The sequence below is a fragment of the Blennius ocellaris genome (genome assembly GCF_963422515.1).
Source record: "Blennius ocellaris genome assembly, chromosome: 16".
Taxonomy (NCBI): Eukaryota; Metazoa; Chordata; class Actinopteri; order Blenniiformes; family Blenniidae; genus Blennius; species Blennius ocellaris.
This window is the reverse complement of record NC_137665.1, coordinates 2299404-2318287: the sequence shown is the minus strand read 5'-3', so window position 1 is coordinate 2318287 and position 18884 is coordinate 2299404. Positions and strand designations below refer to the sequence as shown.

General features: G+C 44.2%; 1 protein-coding gene across 1 annotated transcript; it reads right to left on the bottom strand.

Moving 5' to 3' along the window:
* Positions 1-955: 955 nt before the first annotated feature.
* LOC308141871 (caspase recruitment domain-containing protein 10) lies at positions 956-12673 on the bottom strand. The gene is made up of 24 exons (XM_080512109.1): positions 12581-12673; positions 10450-10692; positions 9639-9776; positions 8630-8816; positions 8352-8490; positions 6801-7007; positions 6584-6703; positions 5905-6030; positions 5589-5768; positions 5397-5486; positions 5050-5086; positions 4922-4959; positions 4750-4838; positions 4474-4520; positions 4244-4364; positions 3667-3844; positions 3405-3528; positions 3072-3312; positions 2900-2969; positions 2685-2787; positions 2411-2569; positions 2196-2308; positions 1897-2012; positions 956-1762 (listed from the first exon to the last, which is right to left on the bottom strand). Exons 1-24 carry the CDS (start codon positions 12585-12587, stop codon positions 1555-1557), a joined length of 3081 nt encoding a protein of 1026 aa, XP_080368235.1. The 5' UTR covers positions 12588-12673; the 3' UTR covers positions 956-1554.
* Positions 12674-18884: the final 6211 nt, after the last annotated feature.

The following is an 18884-nucleotide window of genomic DNA, read 5'->3' as shown; positions in this document are numbered from 1 at the left end:
TTATATTGTGGTCAAACTATTGCACACATAAGCTTCCTAATCAAATGTTTTTTTTACATTTCCTCACATTTTGGTCGACTGTGTGCTCTTCACATCCGCTCAAACCTTTGTATTTAGTGTTTTAAGCTTGTATAATTTATTACTTCAATTTAAATCTAAATATTGTTTAAATGATTCCTAAAAAATATCATCTTGAATGTATGATGGATTTGGTCATTTTGTAAACCAAAATATTTATCTGTATCTGTGTGTGTGTGTGTGTGTGTGTCAGCATGTTTATGCGTGTGTCAACGTGTTCATGTGTCTGTGAAATTAATAATAAAGTACATTTAAAAAAATGCAAAGACACAATAATTCATCCAATGTTGAAACACATATGTTCACACATGTTCATGTACATACAGATTCACCAATATCCTATATTGTTATGTTTTTAAGAAAGACTTTTGGAAGAACAACACATCATACTTTCCATATTTTTAAAATTGTTTAAATATTAGATCAATGAAGAGGAAATACTTTCATTTCAATCCTGACAACAAAAAGGCCGCCGGGTCACTATATTTAAGTGAAACATTGTGATTTATGAGACCGAACATGACCACTAACATTAATCGAGGCACGCAAACAAAATCATAAAGGAATCGTTGGGAAAAGATACATCATATTTAAACTGCTTGACAATGAGGCCCAAATCTAAAGGAAAACCTAACTAAATCATAATATTTGCTACCATGATTTACTAATGTCAGCTGGGTCCTACATACGTAGATATCTGAATACATGCTAATAATGTACAGCATTTATATGTTGACAAAAATGTAAACACATTTTGTGTATTTGTGCAACAAATAAAGCCAAAGCCAGTTCACGTTGCATCAATTTATTCTTTCAAAACAATATAAAACACATTACTGTGCAGTAGTATATATAGAAACATCACATTTGATTTGGGTATGACTAGTAGAACTTTACAATCCAGGTTTTCTGGACAGTTATAACAACATGTCGCTTCAGGCACTGTGTCTGCACCATCAGTTTGACAAAAAAAAATTGCCTTTTCAAATACTGCTGTAATCTTTAACGTCCATAATTCACATTTTAATGTTGTGTCTACGAATTGACTTTAAACTGAATGTGTTGAAACCAGTGCAACCAAGTACAAATTGACTGCAATTGTGAAGTCTGCATGTTCCCCAGGGCCTGGATGGCACCTTGCATAGTTCTAAAGCAAAGTCATATCATCAAATTATAGGGGTAAAAGGAGATCTGACGTTGCATCATATTTGTATATACAGAAAGCTCTACAGGCAGATCTGCAGAAACATGTACCATTTCTTTGTGGCTCAAAAATACATTCTCACAGAAGCCAGACCAGCTTGGCAATAAAGAGTTGTTTTTTTTTATTCTCCCAACCATAAAGAGAATCTGGAATTTTACAATTTGGGGTAAATCTTTGTACACTAATATAGAGTCATATCGTAGATTAAATTCATGCCACAGGATCCAGAGTGTGCTTTGAATACAACATAATACACACTGTCCATCCTCTTTCTACAGCAGCCTATCCGGTTCAACCCAGGCTACTGCCCTCTGCTGGCCTTGGATGGCATCGTGTATGGCTGCCAGCAGCTCGTTGGTGCAGCTCCAGGTGTTGGGCTCCAGGGTGTAGTAAAGCAGGGGCAGCGTCTCCAGCTGCAGCTCCTCGGCCTGGCACACGTCCTCCATGATGCCGTCCTCGCCACACCGTGGGAAAAACTTCCTATTCAGCAAGTTGCAGAGTAAAGAAGTTACAAGTCGCTGTTTTCACTTTTTCCCCCTGACGCAAATGAATCACTCTGCTGCAAAATGCTGTTTTAAATAGAGGTAGAGGCGAGCCAATATGTGTACGCCTACCTCAGCCGTTTGTGCTTTTTGTTCTTAGGGCGGATGTGGATAACGATGGGGTAGATGCCCTGTCTCAGTAAGCCTTCGACGCAGTGGACACCCAGCTCCAACAGACAGTGTTTGTCCTGTGGGGCAAAGAGCACAGGAGTGGCTATCAAGTCAATTAACTCTTAGCAAATACATTGCTGCCATGCAGAACATAAAACAGAAAGCGATACATCCTTATTGTTATAATTCTTTAATGTAGTGTGATAATATGCAAACACATTTGACGTTGTGTGGCCCTGATTCAATCTCGACTCCCTTACTTGGCGGATGACGTCCTGTATCGACTTCAGCCGAATGCCAAGAGTTTGCTCCGGACCGGAGGAATCCAACAGAAAAACTTTCTTATCGTGTCTCTCCGAAGAAGGAACCGGCTCTGAACACGGCAAACAATACACAGCATGGGGTCGGGGTGAATGTCGCGAGGACCCCGTGTGAAGAAAAACACCTGCTGTTCACGTGGACGTGGTGCACGCACCTGGCGGACAACTGTTGAACATCAAGCCCGACTCGGCCGGCTGCAGCAGCCGCTCGATCAGACGGCGAGAGAGAAGAGAGGGGGAGAAGATGACGGGCCGCTTGGCCTGGGCCCGCACGGGATGCACCAAACTGTATGGGATCAGGTGCTCCTCGTGACCTGATTGGCGGGAAAGACGCACACGTTTGAAATGGCATGCAAGCACGCGCTTAAAGATATAGAGAGACTCTACGTGTCGATACATAAAAAACAAAAAAAAGTGGCTGAATCTTACGTCTGCTGAGGGTGTAAAACACTTGCTGCGAGGAACCAATCCCACGGCCGCTGGGGTCCACCGCCTTGACCAGTCGGACACGGCCAGATGTTTTCTTGTAAAACTGCACAGAGGAACACGAAATACACACAATTACAGCGTGGCAAGCTTCGGACTATATGGCTTAAAAGAAACGATTGATTCTAACACGCCTCGTTTGAAGGGAATCAACCTACCATCTTCTTTTTAAAGTCCTTTTGCCCCAGGGACATTTTTCGCAACCTCACAAGCAACAATTGTTGGGCTCTGGAGGGGAAACGGGCGAATTGAAATTTTTACATGGATTACACAGCAATTAGAATCACACAGTGTTTGTTTAAAGCAGTCAAGCAAGTGTGAGTGTCTGACCTGTTGTAGTTGGGCATGGTTCCTGCCTGCGTGCGCTTGGCTGTGATCCGATCCACCAGGGAGCAGCTCCAGTGGTATTTCCCGTTGTGTCTCGTGTCTGTGACGTGTAAGATGTCGTCGCAGGACACGCCCAGAGACGGCGGGTCGCCGTGAGGCTCCATGTTGAGATTGACGCGCACGTAGAAGGAGTCGGCCCCCGTGAAGGTCGGCAGGGAAAGCTGGGCGCAGAGTTTGGCGTACGCTGGGCACGTCGAACGAAAGACGGACGCTGAATTGGCGGCTGGTTTATGTGCGTGTGTGTCGTGACGGGAGGTTCCAGCGAGACGGACTCACCTTCTGGGTTGCTTTGCTGTTTGAGCGCCGAAGGCTCCGTCCACCACTGCAGGGAAAAGTGGGCGACCTCGGCGGTGCACTGACTCAGCAGCACGCTTCCTCCACCGAACAGAACCCGCTCCAGCTGAGCAGCGAGAGAGAACACACACCTGCATGTTAGAACGTCGGACAGGAGGGCCTGTCTGAAAGTGTGCGGCGACAAACAGGCCTAAACGCTTGATTTGATTGGCGTCGGCGACTTCGCCGCCACGCAGACACTCACCTCCAGAAGCTCGCTGCCCTCCTTCAGCCCGCACCGTTCAGCCGGGGAACCCGCTTTCACCTGACTGACAAACACCCCCGTTTGGTTTCCCCCGACTATCGTGACGCCGTCGGCGAGGCTGGTTCTCCCGCTTTTCGGGGAGGTCGGGGGACTGGAGGACGGCGAGCGGTGTGAGTTCCTGTTGTGAACCACCAGCCGGTGTTTGGGATGGATAATATGGCATTTCTAATTAGTGAAGCACAATACAAGTCCAGGACTATATTCACTTTTGGTAAACAAGTGATGGTTTTCTGTACCTTATTTTATGTCTCTATTCTTTATGACAATTTCATATTATATCATGATAATTTCAGAACTTTATACCACTCTATAAGGGTCACTTGGGGCTGTTAGCTTCAGTTTATGTAACGATTAATTGGCTGTTATGGTAAAATTAGGAGAGAAAATGTCATGCACCAACAGGAATTGTTAAAATTTGCAATATATTTAGTTGTGAGTGGATTGGGATACAATGACAGTTCTTTAATTTTTTACATAGGTGTCAGAATCTTTTTTCCACGGACATGCAGGTTTGTACCTGGGAGTGGAGCAATCGGGCTGCTGTGAAGAGACTGTGGGAAGGTTGACCAGGTCTGGAGGGAAGAGATGGGAATGTAAGGAGTTCCAAGAATCCCACAGGGGAGGTTCACTCTGTTCACCTGAAACCGACCAAGGAAAACACACACACTGAAAGAGATACGGTCTGGAGTGTGTAACATGTAAAAGGGAGCAAAACTCCAACTGAACTTGTTAAACAGCAAAACATACCTGGGGCGTTATCGTTCTCATCACTGCCCCACGAGTCCCAGTCAAACCTTCGAGGAGCAAAATGATTCTCAGTTAGAAAGTTCCTGTGTCACTGCACAATCAGACAAAAAGATTGCAGGTCCCACTAATACGTGGTTCATTAAAACAGACCACTAATAAGCAAAAACGACAAATCGTCAAAAGATGTAACAACAACGAGTGTATTGCACTTTCATGGTGAGGATCTAAATGAACGAAAATAAAGGCGGGAAACTGCAGAGTGGCTGATTTACTCACTCGGTATTGACTCGGCGGTTGATGGAGTTCATACAAGGAGGAAACGGGAACGTGGACAGACGATTTATCTCCTTCTCATCGTTTTCTGTCTGAGAGTTGAAAATAAAGACACAGTTTCTCGGCCTGAATCTCTCTTTTCCCTCCTCTTACCGCTTGTGAATCGAATACTCACCGACAACAAGAGGTTCTCCTCTGAGTCGAAGCAAGAGTCTGTGAATCAGCAGAGGGAACATTTAGTCTTAACAGTGACACTCAGCTGACCGTGGAGGCGTACGGCATCTGTTAGTGCACATAACGTACCCCCTGAGTTTTCAATGGCTTGGCCTTTGGAGGGTGTCTGTGGCACAGAGAGGACGACTGATTACAGCACCAGAGAGGCGTCGAACAGGTACGAGCGTGTCGAGAGTTACATAAGACTGACAACATGGCATCTTTGACGAGCTGAGGATAGCTGAAGTCCTGAGGCTACAGTGATCGCGAAGTGTAATGAGAAAAACAACATGAGAAAACATGTTTGTGTGGCGCAGTGTAGAGCCGAGTACCGGAGAAACAGTGGAAGCAAACTTTGCACACAATAACTTCAGCTGTCAGAACTTTTCTGTTGTCGTGAATATGAGTGATGTGAAGATAGTTAAACCAGCTCTGACCTTTCTCAGTATTTGATGGGGGCTCAGGTCCAGGCCGAGAGAGCAGCAGGGCCCAAAGCACTGGTCCTCACTGCACAGGGACAGGTGGGACTGGTGGGAGGACACACCGGGGGGGGGGGGGGGGGGATTACCATGAATAAAAATTACAAATCAGTCAAAGATCGACACGAGTTCCCCGACCCGTTAACTCACACAGTGCAGGCAGGGGTTGCTCTGCTCTATTTGCTCACGGCACCTCTCCCTCTCCTTCTCCAGCTCTCTCTGCTGCTGCTCCAGGTTCGCCTGCAGTTCTGCAATGCGTTTCCGGAGGCGGTTCTTATCCAGCAGGCAGTCGGTGTACTCCAGCTGCAGGCTGTCTCGACTGCGCAGAGCCTATAACACGACAAGGTGGTGGGGATTGGTGAGGGTAAGTAAAAGCATTGGGTTTTGAAGCTTTTGAATGCAGCGGCCGGATGAACTCTGACGGTGCCACGCAGCAGGGTGATTCTCACTTTCTCTTCACACTGACCTGGTCTCTCTCCTTTTCCAGCTCCATTGTTTGGTTAAAATACGACATGCTTCTCTTCTGCTCTGTGTCCCAGTCCAGCTGGAGAGTCCTCACCTTCAGACGCAGCTGCTCGCACTGCGACTCCAACTGCGAACACAGAGTATTAAAGTCTTTATTATAGACGACATCTGAAACCTGTGATTGCTATGAGACATTGCCATGTCCATGTACCTTCTGGGATCGTGTTTTATTTGATCTTTCTGGTGTAAGGTAGCAGTAGATCTAAACTACTGTTTGTATTTTAAGTGTCAGTGTTGCTTGCACCATGGCGTCATTTTTTGCCTGCTTTGATTGGTGTACGTCCAACTACATTATCCGTTTGATATAATAATTAGTAGTCTGGAGTCGTCCCACATGAACAAAATTATTTGAGTTTAATTTGTTATTCTAAAATTCTATAAACTGACATAGAAGTTGAATGGGTGGAACTTAATAATGGAGTAGAGCAGGTCACATGATAATGTAGAATTAAAATTTTCTTGAGCTTGTGAGATAGAAACATATGTGTGTAAGTCTATATGAAATACAGAAAACCTATCAACAATGTGTGACACTGTGGCTTCATTTGAAGGTCGAAAAAAAAAAAATTATACAAATTTTCTTAATTCCAAGGTGATTGCTGAGGGATATTTGTTTTCACCTTATCTCTCTGCTCCTCAGTGCTCTGTAGCTCCCCCTGTAGTCTGGCGATGATATCGCAGAGCTCCTGCCTTTGCTCTGCGGCCTCCATGCGGTCCTGCTGCAGGATATCCATCAGAGCCTGCAGATAAATTGAAAATAGCACTTTTAACAGAGTGACATATATATATATATATATATACATATACCAAGAAAGGTGTTGTGAATGACACGCGTACAATGACCCCAGTGGTGGCGGTCGAGTTCCTCATCTGGGCTCCATCACTCTCCTCCTCCTTGACCTCGGGATGGAGCAACAGCTTTTCATCTGGCGGAGGCGGGGAGCCTTTCACGTCAAAGGAAAGCGAGTGGTTTGGGTTGACGTTCTCTGGAGTATCAGTTGTTTCATTTTCTTCTTTAGTCAGCCTTGCCTTTAGCTCCTCCACCTGTATGAAGGAAAAGTCACATATAATTGACACAAAGGAACTTTTACTGCTACATTCTCAGATTAAACATCACAAGAGGGGAGGACAAGGAAATCTAATTCCTCCTTAAAGACGTCTTAGTGCTCCGGAGCATTTCAAAAGCAGTAAGTCAGCCATCAGGGATGCAGTCGACGTGTTGCGACAGCGCACAAACGAAAATAAAGAAGGCGCCTGATAACATCAACGCAGCTGGTCTGAGCGGCTCACTTCAACTCTGTGGTTGCAGTTGTGTGCCAGCCCGGCTGGTTTCACCCTAACAGCCCGGGGCAGCGTTATCTGGAGCCTTTTCATGCCATCAAACAAAACAAATGCTTCTTTTCCCTCACTACGTTTCTTCCAGCCAACAAAAATAGACTCTGTTAAATCGAAAAATAGACGACAAGAGCTTCGTGCTCTCGTACAAGCTCGATTCCAACAAGGCTGTGATGATGTGCACAATATAAAAAAATTCAAAATAAACAGGACACAGTATTTTGCTATTCCTTCAAACCAACATTTAATAGGACAGAACAACATGTAATTCGTAAGTAAGATATTTGCCTTTTTCCTGTTGAAAATTGATGGTTGCCACACATCCGAAAAAAGGTGTGAAAGTGGAGACCATCACTTTGAAATGAGGAAATGTACTGTTTTCTCCAACTATGAAGTGAATTTAACAAAATAAAAGTTGTGGTCATAGCACAGCCAAGGTCACCGTGGGGTGTCCTCCGGGCTCCGTCACATGATGGCCTTCGGCGTGCACTGGAACAGTGTTCAGCCAAGCGTGAAGCGGTTGTGTTTAATGGAGGAGGATGACTTTCCCCCTCCAGGTGCTGGGCAGCGGATTTGCACAGGTCGGTGTGTGCTAATACGGCAACTTTTACCGAAAGAGGACATTTTTTGTGTTTACCAGCTGGTGTAGAGTTCAGCCCTCACATAGGGTAATGACCAATAGGCCATCATGACCAAAAGATTGAGTTTGCAGACATAAGCAACCTCACTCTTCTTGATAAGAGTGAAGGTGCTCAGCCATGTGGGACAGACTCGTTGAGAAGACTCAGCTGAGGTGGTTTGGACGTCTGATTAGGACGTCCCCTGGTCACCTCACATTGAGACGTCCACCAATCAAGTCCCACTGAGGGCAGGACCTGATGTTAGCCCATCGTCCAACTGTTAAAATGCTGTCTGAATGGGGAGAAGATGTCCATCTGCTCTTAAAATCAGACCGCAGCAGACGCAAATAAAGTCGGGTTCAAAGTGACAAACGAGAAAAGCATTAAGGGATGTTTTCCTCTCTCTCGTCCATGTTACTGCACCGTGACCCACCTGGCTCAGGAGTTCCCTCTCCCGGCTCGTGGCCTTGCCTTGCTCCTCCAAGGCCCTGGAGTACTTCACCGCCTGCTCCAGGTGGCGGTCCTTCAGCTTTCCCAGCTCTCGACTGGCCGACTCCCAGTCCTGACGTAGCCTTGAGATCACAAAACAGGCAGTGCATCCAAATTCATCCAAATTCATCAACAACACAGAGCGAATACAACACTTTTTTTTTCGTTTTAATCTGACAAGAACATTAAACAAACTGGCAACTCTCAAATGTCTTGCCGAACCTTTCCGACTGCAGCCTGTCGTGCCGCAGCTCGTGGACTTTATGTTCGGCTCGGCTGCGCTCATCCTCCGCCATGCGGCAGCGCTGGGACAGACGCCGCTCGCACATCCGGCTGCTTCGAAGCTGCTCCCTCAGCTTACGCACTTCCAGCAGAAGAAACTGAGTCAAACCCTCCGGACCTTCCTCATCTGGAGACACAAGACAGGAGCAACTTATCATCACAGGAGCGACTGGTTAGTCTGTGCAGTCAGTAAAAAAAAAAACCCCAAAAAACAAAACACTACTTTAAAATGCTACTACAGACAAACAGTAACTAAATATCTGGAAAAATAACGATTGGGTTACTTTTATCCATTTTTAATATGCAACATATTGTTGTAGTGTTGCTGTGACACGTTAGCTGAGATGTTTCAACATCAGTCAGTTGTAAGAAGACGTTTTATAATTCGAATGGTAACTCTTCTGGGAAAAAAAAAGATTTATGAAGCAATAATGAGGAGAAATAGTAACAAAACAGCAGAGATAAACAACTGAGGATGCATCAATGCTCCTGTGGACACAGGCCGTGAATAGACATGTTTCATGTTGCTGTCACCGGGACTGAGTTAGTTCAGGATTCATTTGAAGCTCTTCCTCCAGTAAATATGACTTTTGTGAAAAAAATAACTAGGTTCTTCATCGGAGTCAAGCACTAATGCCAAAGCGAACGATCTGGCTGCAACATGATGAAATAAAAACGAAAAACCTTACATGAGCTTGAGTTTATTAATCAAATCAATTCTATTTGCACTTTACTAAAAAGTAAAAAGTGCATCGAATCTGAATCATTTCTAAATGTACTTGCACTGCTCTGCTCTAAAGCGAAGGGAAATATTTGGTCATTCATGGGAAATAACATCATCTTCTTCCAGGTAGAGCTGACGTCAAATGGAACTGGGTTTTTTTTGCCCCTAAAGTGAATTATGACTTTCGATGCCCCTGATTCAGATGTAAAGGAAGCTTGCACTCGCCCAGTATGAGGGAGCAGCGCTGTGTGGGCTGCTCTCCGGTCAGCTGTGTGTACTGCTCTGCATGGTAAAACTCCAGTGACTCCATGAAGGCCTGAAGACCTCGCTGGCCCTGACCACGCAGGATGTCCAGCAGACGACCTGTTTTGGCGGAAAGGAAAAGTCAGAAAAAAACTGACGACGACGTGGAATTAGTTCAGTGTCAACATGAAACGGGAAAGGAAATAGAAAAGGCTCCGAAAAGGAATGCACTAATGCAAGGTGATGTCAGTATTTTGGATATGTCGTACTAACCACAAAAATGCAGCCTCTTTTGATGTGAGTGTCATTCCTCCTGTAGTTACACAGGTATTTGAAAGAAGACACTGTTTATTGGCCGGCACCAGTGTTTTCTAGCTCACTTGAAAGAAAGAAAACAAAACTTCTTTTCTTGTTTATTTGGAACATCTTTATTGTCGTTCGCTCCTCACTTGCTCCTCCCTCGCTCCCTTTGTTGAACAATGTCTTTCTCCTCAGTATGTTCCTCTCAGAGTAATGACCCCCCCCCCGGGCAGCACAATCATTCACATCGCACTTTTGTTGAAAAAAATACCGAGGAAGACAGACTGGATATACTTTAATCCCCCTGCATGACACCTTTATGCAAGATTGTGTGACAGTTTTCCATCACACCATATGTAACAGCTTATCTATGTTTTTAATTCATTTAATAAAAAACAATACATGCCAGGGGGGAAAAAAAAAAAAAAAAGGACGTTTGTACTATTCTCAACAGCCTGATTTATGTTTTGAACAGAAATCTTCTATTTCTCACCGGCCTTGCTGATGCGCATTGGGTACTGCGTGGAGTTCAGCACTTCATCTTCATCCTGCTCGTCGATGACCTTACACTGGCGCAGGTACGGCGTGAGCTTGGCCGGGTTGAGGATGCGCGTGAGCTTGTGTCGCACCCCCTCTATGCGATCCCACAGCTCCTCGCAGCGCTCCTCTGACCACGAGGGGGGCGGGCGCACCTCCTCCTGTGCGACGTCTCCATCCTCGGCCCAAACTGTGACACCTGCCAGTCAGAAAGGAGGGAAACAAAACCCAGGGGTGATACTGGACCAGGGGCTTTTTTTTTTTTAGATAGAGTATGCCAAAAACAAAACTCATTTGTCATTTGTTCATCTCTATTATAAATGGTGCTTCAAATGTATTTCAGGAACTAATTAATTTGGCTTATTTTTTGTGCTAAGCATGTATTTGCTGCTTTGATTTACAGCACTCTGAGAAAAAAACCCCCAAAGACAGAGGCTCTTACTGGAAATTCTCCAAGGAATGACCTAAGGGGGGGGGGTTACTCCTACAAAACATCAGTCAGACAGATAATACTTTTTCTTGAAGCCTTTTCCCTACATGGACAGCAGACGATGACTCTTTGACACCTCTACATTTGCGAAAACGCAAATGAAGTCTGCAAGCTGATGAAACAGCACCGGTGAGTTTGTTTAATTGCCGCAGAGCAAAAGGGTCGGTTGTTACGGGGGTCTTTAAAGTATGGGGGGAAAACTTAGACTGGGTCACTGAGTCAGAGTGTAGGAATGAAAACACTGGTGTGACTCATGTTGCACACAGAGAAACACACCTTTGGACCACAGACAAAAGCTTTCTCTGCCCCGTTCGCTCCAGCAGACAATGAGAGAAAGTGAGTAGAACTGATATTGGTGAGACTTTGCTGAAAATCACCGACAATCATGCCCATAGAATTGACAAATATTTCCAGATCGTCGTCATGAAATTCAGTGAACTTTATAAAAAACAACAAACAAAAAAAAAGGTGTGATGGGTGTCTTTTTTTTTGGCAAAGTCGGGTTACTATGTAATGTTTTTACAAATAACTGCGGGGCTTACAATAACACCTCATCACTCTGCCTGCATGCAGAGTTATGGAGCGTGACAAATGCAATCAAATCGTTCATTTGTAACCGAAATACAGAGTAATCAGACATAGAACTGAGCATTCATACGTCGTAACGGTCTGCTGTCGGCCATGCGAAGTGATTCACCGAATACTGAGAGAGTGTGTGTTGCTCTCAGCAGTCGATCGGAGATCTGAGCTGACAGGCAGGTTCAGGCAGGCTCAGATGCTCAAGCATCTCTGTCATTACCCCAAAAACAGTCTGTTGAGACCTTGTTCCTGTGTGATTATGAACACAGTCGCCTGGATTGGAAGTTAACCAGGGATCTGCAAGTGTAAAAACTCCACAGCAAAAATTGTTCAGTCAAAGTCATAAATGACACAACATGCTGATTGGAGGGTTTCCATGTCTGTTTCCATTGCTGATTTTTGTAGGGATTTCTGCTACACAAAACCACCAGAGGCAAGTTTCCACTTTCTCACGTCTATTCTTTCACTATTGTTACTTCAATCGTTCAATTCCTTCTTTAACTTGCATGAAATGATGTTGCTATATGATAAGGTAGGATGGGAATATTTCATTTATACAAAATACATGTTTCTAAATAAATGAGTCAGAACAATGTTAAGACCAAATAATGAGCACATTTGACCAAATCAGCCTCCGATTGACAAAATAATATCACTTTCTAAAGACTGTAAATTATTTTTTTTTCCTAGGGAGAATCAAATTAAGTGATAGTTAAATCCACCTAACCCTGTGCGTGGCATTATAAATATGTGACTCAATCATACATCGTGGGAGTAATAATGTTTATTTTTCATTCTTATTCTTAGACGATAGACTTAAGTCTTTTGTTGCCATAAACCTGAATCCGGATGTGAAACATTTCAACCTCATAGGTGCTCCTGGCTCGTTCCCACTGCAACGATACTGATTCAGGGAAATGCTGTCAATCACATCCCGCCGAGAGCGAAAAACAATTCGCGACAATAAACAAGAACCGCCCAAAACTCCGCTCGTGTCGTCTTCAGACGTTCAACTTACCACTCATATCTTCCGCCCGTTGGAGTGTTGGGATCACGTCAAGCTGCCAAGAACTTTACATCCAGTCCGGATCCTACATGCGCGTGAAGGAGGACTGGCGGAATTGAAGAAGTGAAGTCAGTGACACCTGAGCGCGCGAGACGCGCACAAATGCGTCTTTACGCACGTCCCCTCGGTCGCTGCGGTCCACTCCCCCGACCAGAGCCCAACACTGGCAGCCAGGCGGCGGCTGGGAATATCCAAGGGAATTTCTCACTAAAGGATTTCCTCTATCCACTCCCCAGAAGAAGAAGAAGAAGAAGAAGAAGAAGAGGAAGAAAAGGCAATAAATAATAATAATAATAATTCAGCACTAGATGGCGCTTCTCGCCAATGTTTGTATCAACAAATTGTCAAGCCGCGCAGAAGCATTACCCCTAAAAACGTTGGAAAATATTATCAGAGCACATAAACGTTGGCAAAATATATATATATATTTATTTTGATCGCGTGTGAGACCGTTGCTTTAAAAATAAAGTCGGTTTTGAAACTAAACCCACTCACACTAATGTATTAAAGTATAAATGAGTCAGTGATAGAATGAGTCACCCTCCAGGTGGTTCCCTGAAAACCACAGAGAGAGAAAAGAACCTGCCACCATATTAAAGAGAAGTAAGACGTTTTACAACCAGTTTAGTCATGAAGGCTGAGAGGAGAAACTTCAGTGTTCTGACTTATCATGACAATACAGTGACACAGAGTTTCATATAGAAGGTGAAGACATGAAAACTTGTCTACAATAACCAGGGACGAAAAGAGTGGGACGATTGACTCATCCACCCACGAAGCAACAGAGAAAATACAGGCATTAAAAAGAAAAACATCCGTTATCTTAATGAGTCACTGAAATTAAGCTTGAGAAAAACCTGACTTCACGTATAGTATGTCTGCATAAACACATTAAACAACTTTGCTTTCTTTCTTTCTTTTTTGCGAAATTATTTCCCAATTTAATTTTTCTCCCATATTTTATTGTGAAAAACTTTGCCTCTCAAAAAACTGTCTTTTTTATCCACACTAAGAAATTGAGCCCTCCCGCTTTTATTATGGATGTGACTCAAACTTTGGATGTATTCTTTTTCTCGCAACTGTGTACATTTTTAACAAAATGTGCAAATATATGAAGTTCAACATCTGATATGCTGTTCATCGTCAGAATTGCTGATTCTTTGATCTTTATCATTATTTAAAATTCTGGTTTTGTGACGTATATTGTGAATAAATGTATGTCTCAAGACGTCTGGAGCAACCTGGTCATGATTAAACAATTCTCTCTGGCAGTAACTGTCATAAAAAAAAACTGTGTGTTTGAGTTACAGGTCAAAGTCTGACAGGAAATACAGGGTGCTGGCAGGAGAATGTGTCTTTTTCTTGGCTTGTGGACAGGAAATGTCAGGCTGCCCTCCATTTCTTGGCCTCCCCTGGATAAACATGCCTCCTATTTAAGATTTCTTCTGAGACAGTTTGAGTTAAAGTCGGGTTATTCAAAGCCTTTACTATATTATGATGTCCTTATCCCGTCTGTCCACACAGGAAGCATAATTCGCTGGGCGTGTGAGCTCTGCTTGCTTGCATAGAAATAAGTGTAGAATTAGCTTTGAGGCACATTCTGCAAGAAGCTGTAATATGTTAGTGACTTGATTCAGTTTGACTCACTGCGTAGTCTGTATTCGAATTTATATCAAGACTCACAGCCAGTTTTCTTTTTTTTTTTCATTTATCAGGAATTATCGTCGTAACCCTGTTGCTGTGTACTCAAACGTCGACTTGTCCACTCGCCAGATGTTTTCCTCTCTGCCTCTCTGTGTTACCTTTCTTTATTTGGACCGATCGTTCCACCCTTCCACAGCTCATCCAGAGCGAGGGAGGGCCGCTGTGGATGAGCATTCCTGTTGTTTCTGAGGTGACAGCGACACAGAGGAGCCATTGACGCCAGCACCGGACCCCACAGTTCACTCCTGCTGGAATGTGTGATATACGACGTCTCGCTCAGACTGAAACAGGCCGTTCACAACTTTTTAAGATCCCCATACAGTTACTTCAGGGTTTTTTTTGTTTTTTTCTTAACTCTTTAGCTCCATCTTTTTTTAATAGAGGGGCGTTAAATCACCTAAATGCAGAATACCAACAGACGAAAGCACTTAATCCAAAAAAGAAGACAAAAACAGGGAACAAGTACAAACTGGAAGCTGGGTAACCTAAAAAGATCAGAATGAAACAAGAGCAGAGCTGAGATGCCAAAAGAAGATTCAATACAAAAAAAATGGAGGAGATGATGGAGACAGGAGTGAAGCACATGAAGGTGCGATAAAGTAAAGCAAAAAAGGCAATAAAGGGGAAACAAGCTGAAAAAAAGTAGCTGACAAAGGTTTTGCACAACGAGAAACCCACAAGTAAAAAAAACAACCCACACGCAAAAGTAGTAATGAACATGGAGTAATACACAGATCGCACACACCTTGTGAAACAGCCATTCAAAACAGCTGTCACAAGTCAAGCATAAAAAACAAAACTTGCCTCACTCGTGGAAGTACACGCACCAGCCACACAATCACGCCTCGACCACTTCTACACTCATGTGAAGGTTTTTTGAAAACAGCTCACTTCTGCACCCGAGAAACGTACATAAATGAAATATATTAGGATGAGACACGCGAGCAGGAAAGACAAACTGGACGAGGATCTTCAGTAACAACAGGAACTGGGTGAGACCGATCAGTCATCAACTGATCTCAACAAAATAACATGTGTCACAAGTCGCCATCCAGAGAGTCGCCGCCGTGTTTTCACAGTTTTCCACCGCAGGAAACACCGACAGAGGGGAATCGAGTTTTCAGGACGTCCAACTCAAACGTCTCCAGCGTCTGTTGGCTTCTCTTGGCTGTTTTGTTCCACTCTGCTCCCGCTCAGCGTACGACAGGCCTGGCTGCCCGCCCAGCAGCTGACCCCCCAGGGCCTTATCTGTGACTCAAGCCTGGCGGCTGCACAGAATCGCCCCTTTGTGTTGGTGAAGAATGTCTCTTTTCTGACTCTCTTTTCTTTTTTCCTTTTTTTTTCTCTTTTTGGGAAACAGAGGCCGAGAAAGAGTAACGGGGGCATGAGTAATTGAGACAGATTTAAATCTGATGACATGCGATTTATGCCTCCTTTGAGGGCAGATCCCCGTGACGGCCGTTCGCCCCTCCGATCAGGCTGCTGGTACCGGCACCTCTTGATGCTCTTGGACAAAGATGAGGTTATGATATCTGGCTCAAGTTAAATGTAAGGTTTTTTTTTTTGTTTTTTTTTCTTTTCCCCCCCAGCCACTTGTAAAGAAACAGCTCAATTTCTCAACATGCTGCGCTGCCGAATTAAAGAAAACACTTGAATGTCCCTCTCATGTACAGGAATCCCAGTGTGGCTCAGTGAGATCTTATGAATATCTCAGGGTGAAATCCTGCAATTTCCTGTTGAGAAATTATGGGGAATTAATAACAGCAAAATGGATGAGTAAGAAAATTAAAAAAAACAAAAAAAACAAACAAAACACAACGAACAACAACTGGACATAATGATATAACATGAAGGAATTATATAAAAATAAAAATATAAAGCATGACATAATGTCACAATGGGTTCATATTTAAAAAATATGAATATTGTCAGTTCATTTCGAATGAACCAGCGGCCTACTGACGATAAAACTGCTCTGTTAAAGATTGAATCCAGTCCAAAAAGTCTAAATCAGATAAATCAGACAATAATCAGAGGACGAGTTAAAACAAGGTATAATTTTTTTTTTCAACGTATGTTTGGCCCGTGAGCCCAAACGATTCCACAGAGGGAAAATTCTTGCCCACAGGATGACACTGGACCACGTAAAAAAAATCCCCCCAAAAATCTGTGATTTCTAATCTGGTTCATGTTTTAGTTTATTCACTGGGAGACCAGAGACTTTAGCAGAGGACTGAATCAGGCAGCAGTGAAAGTAAGCAACCGTTTTACTGCAGGAACAACATGAGCAGGAATCATTATGTTAATACAATATAATAATACAGATTTTTAATCAGACAAAATTAGTTTGACATCCCTGGGTCAATATTGGATGGATGGATCGCGATTAATCCGATTATAATCAGATCTGATGAGATTGACACTATTTGATTAAAATTACAATCAAATCTGAGGACGTGACCCTATTTTAGAGTAAATCTACAGCATATTTAATGTTGGGACTGTATAAAGGATCATGTGAAGACATCACAGTGCAAAGCATTATGGGATTGCTCCCCTCGGTGGATTGCATGATATTCTTGGCGCATATAAACCCGCACATCATTCCTTTTGTTCATTGTTCAACGTAAATGGGACAAATCTGACACTACAATCAAAGTATTCAAGCAGGGGGACAAAAAAAGTGTCCATGTTAACGCAGCTGGTGACTCACGACGAATCATAGCCTTTTTCTTTCTATATTTAAATGCACCACCACTGTCAAATATTCCAATATTCCTTTCTCTCTCTCTCTCTCTCTCTCTCTCTCTCTCTCGCTCTCTCTCTCTCTCTCTCTGTGCCAGTGGAAACAGACGCCGGCTCCCCTTCCTGTCACTCTCCTTCCAGAGCCGCGAGGTCTGAGTTGACGCCTGAATTACAGGGTGTATCACGGCTGTCTAAATTGGAGGCCCACCGCACGGTTCAATTGCAGACGTGGACGGCTTTTCAAACCGCCGCACGTCAATTTCCAGATACACGGTGTTAAAAATGCATCTATCGCCGACCGCACGCTTAAAGAGAGCCGCCTCAAAACTGCGGCGGGGGGGTTGCATGGAGGTAATAAAACCGTCACGATAAGAAACAACCACTCGAGACCTCATCAGTCTCAGGTTGAGTAAACAAGAGAGCGTTCATTCAGGCGTCGTGCGCATGAATGACAGCTTTTTATTGCGTCATAGAAAGTTATTGCCTTCAACTCAATGCGTTGTATTTCACCTGCTTCTCGGCCACATTAACCCGAGTGAAGTCCAACTTAGAAACAAAGTTTGGACGCGATGCAATGCGAGAAAGCTGGAAAGTTATTTATCACTGTAAGCTTCTCTAAAGCCGACCGACTTGCTGAAGTTTTTCTCATGTCATTCCGTTCCTGTTTTGTTTGGAAGGACAATGGCTGGTTTGAATCCACACTAACTCTTGTAGACATCCTCCTCTGCGTCCACAGGCAGACAAAATAGACCAGGGATTAACTGTTTCTTAGTCGATTGGCCTCCTGTTGAGGTAGTTGATTTTACTCACTGGATAACACATGGTGGCGATTCTCTCCAAGATATAACAATATTGTTTTTGTTACAATAAGTGACTTCATGGAAAAAAAAAAAGAAGAAAAAAAGGTCTGCCTCCCAAATTTAGCCATGACACTGAAAATATCTGAGAGTGTGTCTCATGCCTGTTGTCTTAAAGTAGCCTAGAAAGCACAGAGGACCGACTTTACAATACTCTATTGTCTCTGGGCCAACACTCAGCTTCCTGCCGGGTCAGAATCCACGGAAACAGAAGCACCGTCCAAACAAAGACACAGGGATGGACCTCTTTCATGTCCCCCCTTAAGCCGTCCCGCCGTATATCAACCTCATCACACAACTCTCTCCCCACTGACCCTCATCCTGAACAGCCTGCTCCAAATGCACATCTGGGTTTCTGGGAGAAGAGGAGCCAAACCTGGATGTCTTCGTCCAGAGGGAGACCCCCCCCCTGAGCTGGAGCGAAGCCCCCTCTGGACTAATTCAAACTTGACTCAATCAAACGTGCCGCCACTGGATTGACTTCTTGAATGCGAGAAGCCGTAGTTGACGGTACGGCGTCCTGCTGAGACGAGCTCCGGTATGTGGAGGCAGATTAAAGCGTCTCGGCCGTCTTCTCTGATTTGTGAGAAAGTCATTTCCTGGGAAGAAAAACCTTCGTCTGGCCGAGACTCCTCATCCTGTCTGAAGGCCGTTCCTTCCTCCATGACCCCCCCCCCCTCCTCCCTCCTCTTTCCTCGGGCTTCAGTCCGCCGGCTTCGTTGGCCCGTTTCTCCCGTCAGATTCAAGCTGAAAGTGCGACGGACCCAACATATGATTCCAAACCGTCCTTGACACAGTGAAGAAAATGTTCAACGTGATAGTTTCATGACGTCGGGCTTCTGGGTCTCTTGCCCCTCAAAATGCTCCACGGAGTCCGTCTGAAACTCGTCAGCGGGGGCTTCTCGTCCTCCCACATTCATCAGAGATGATGAAAGACTTGTTCTCACCGC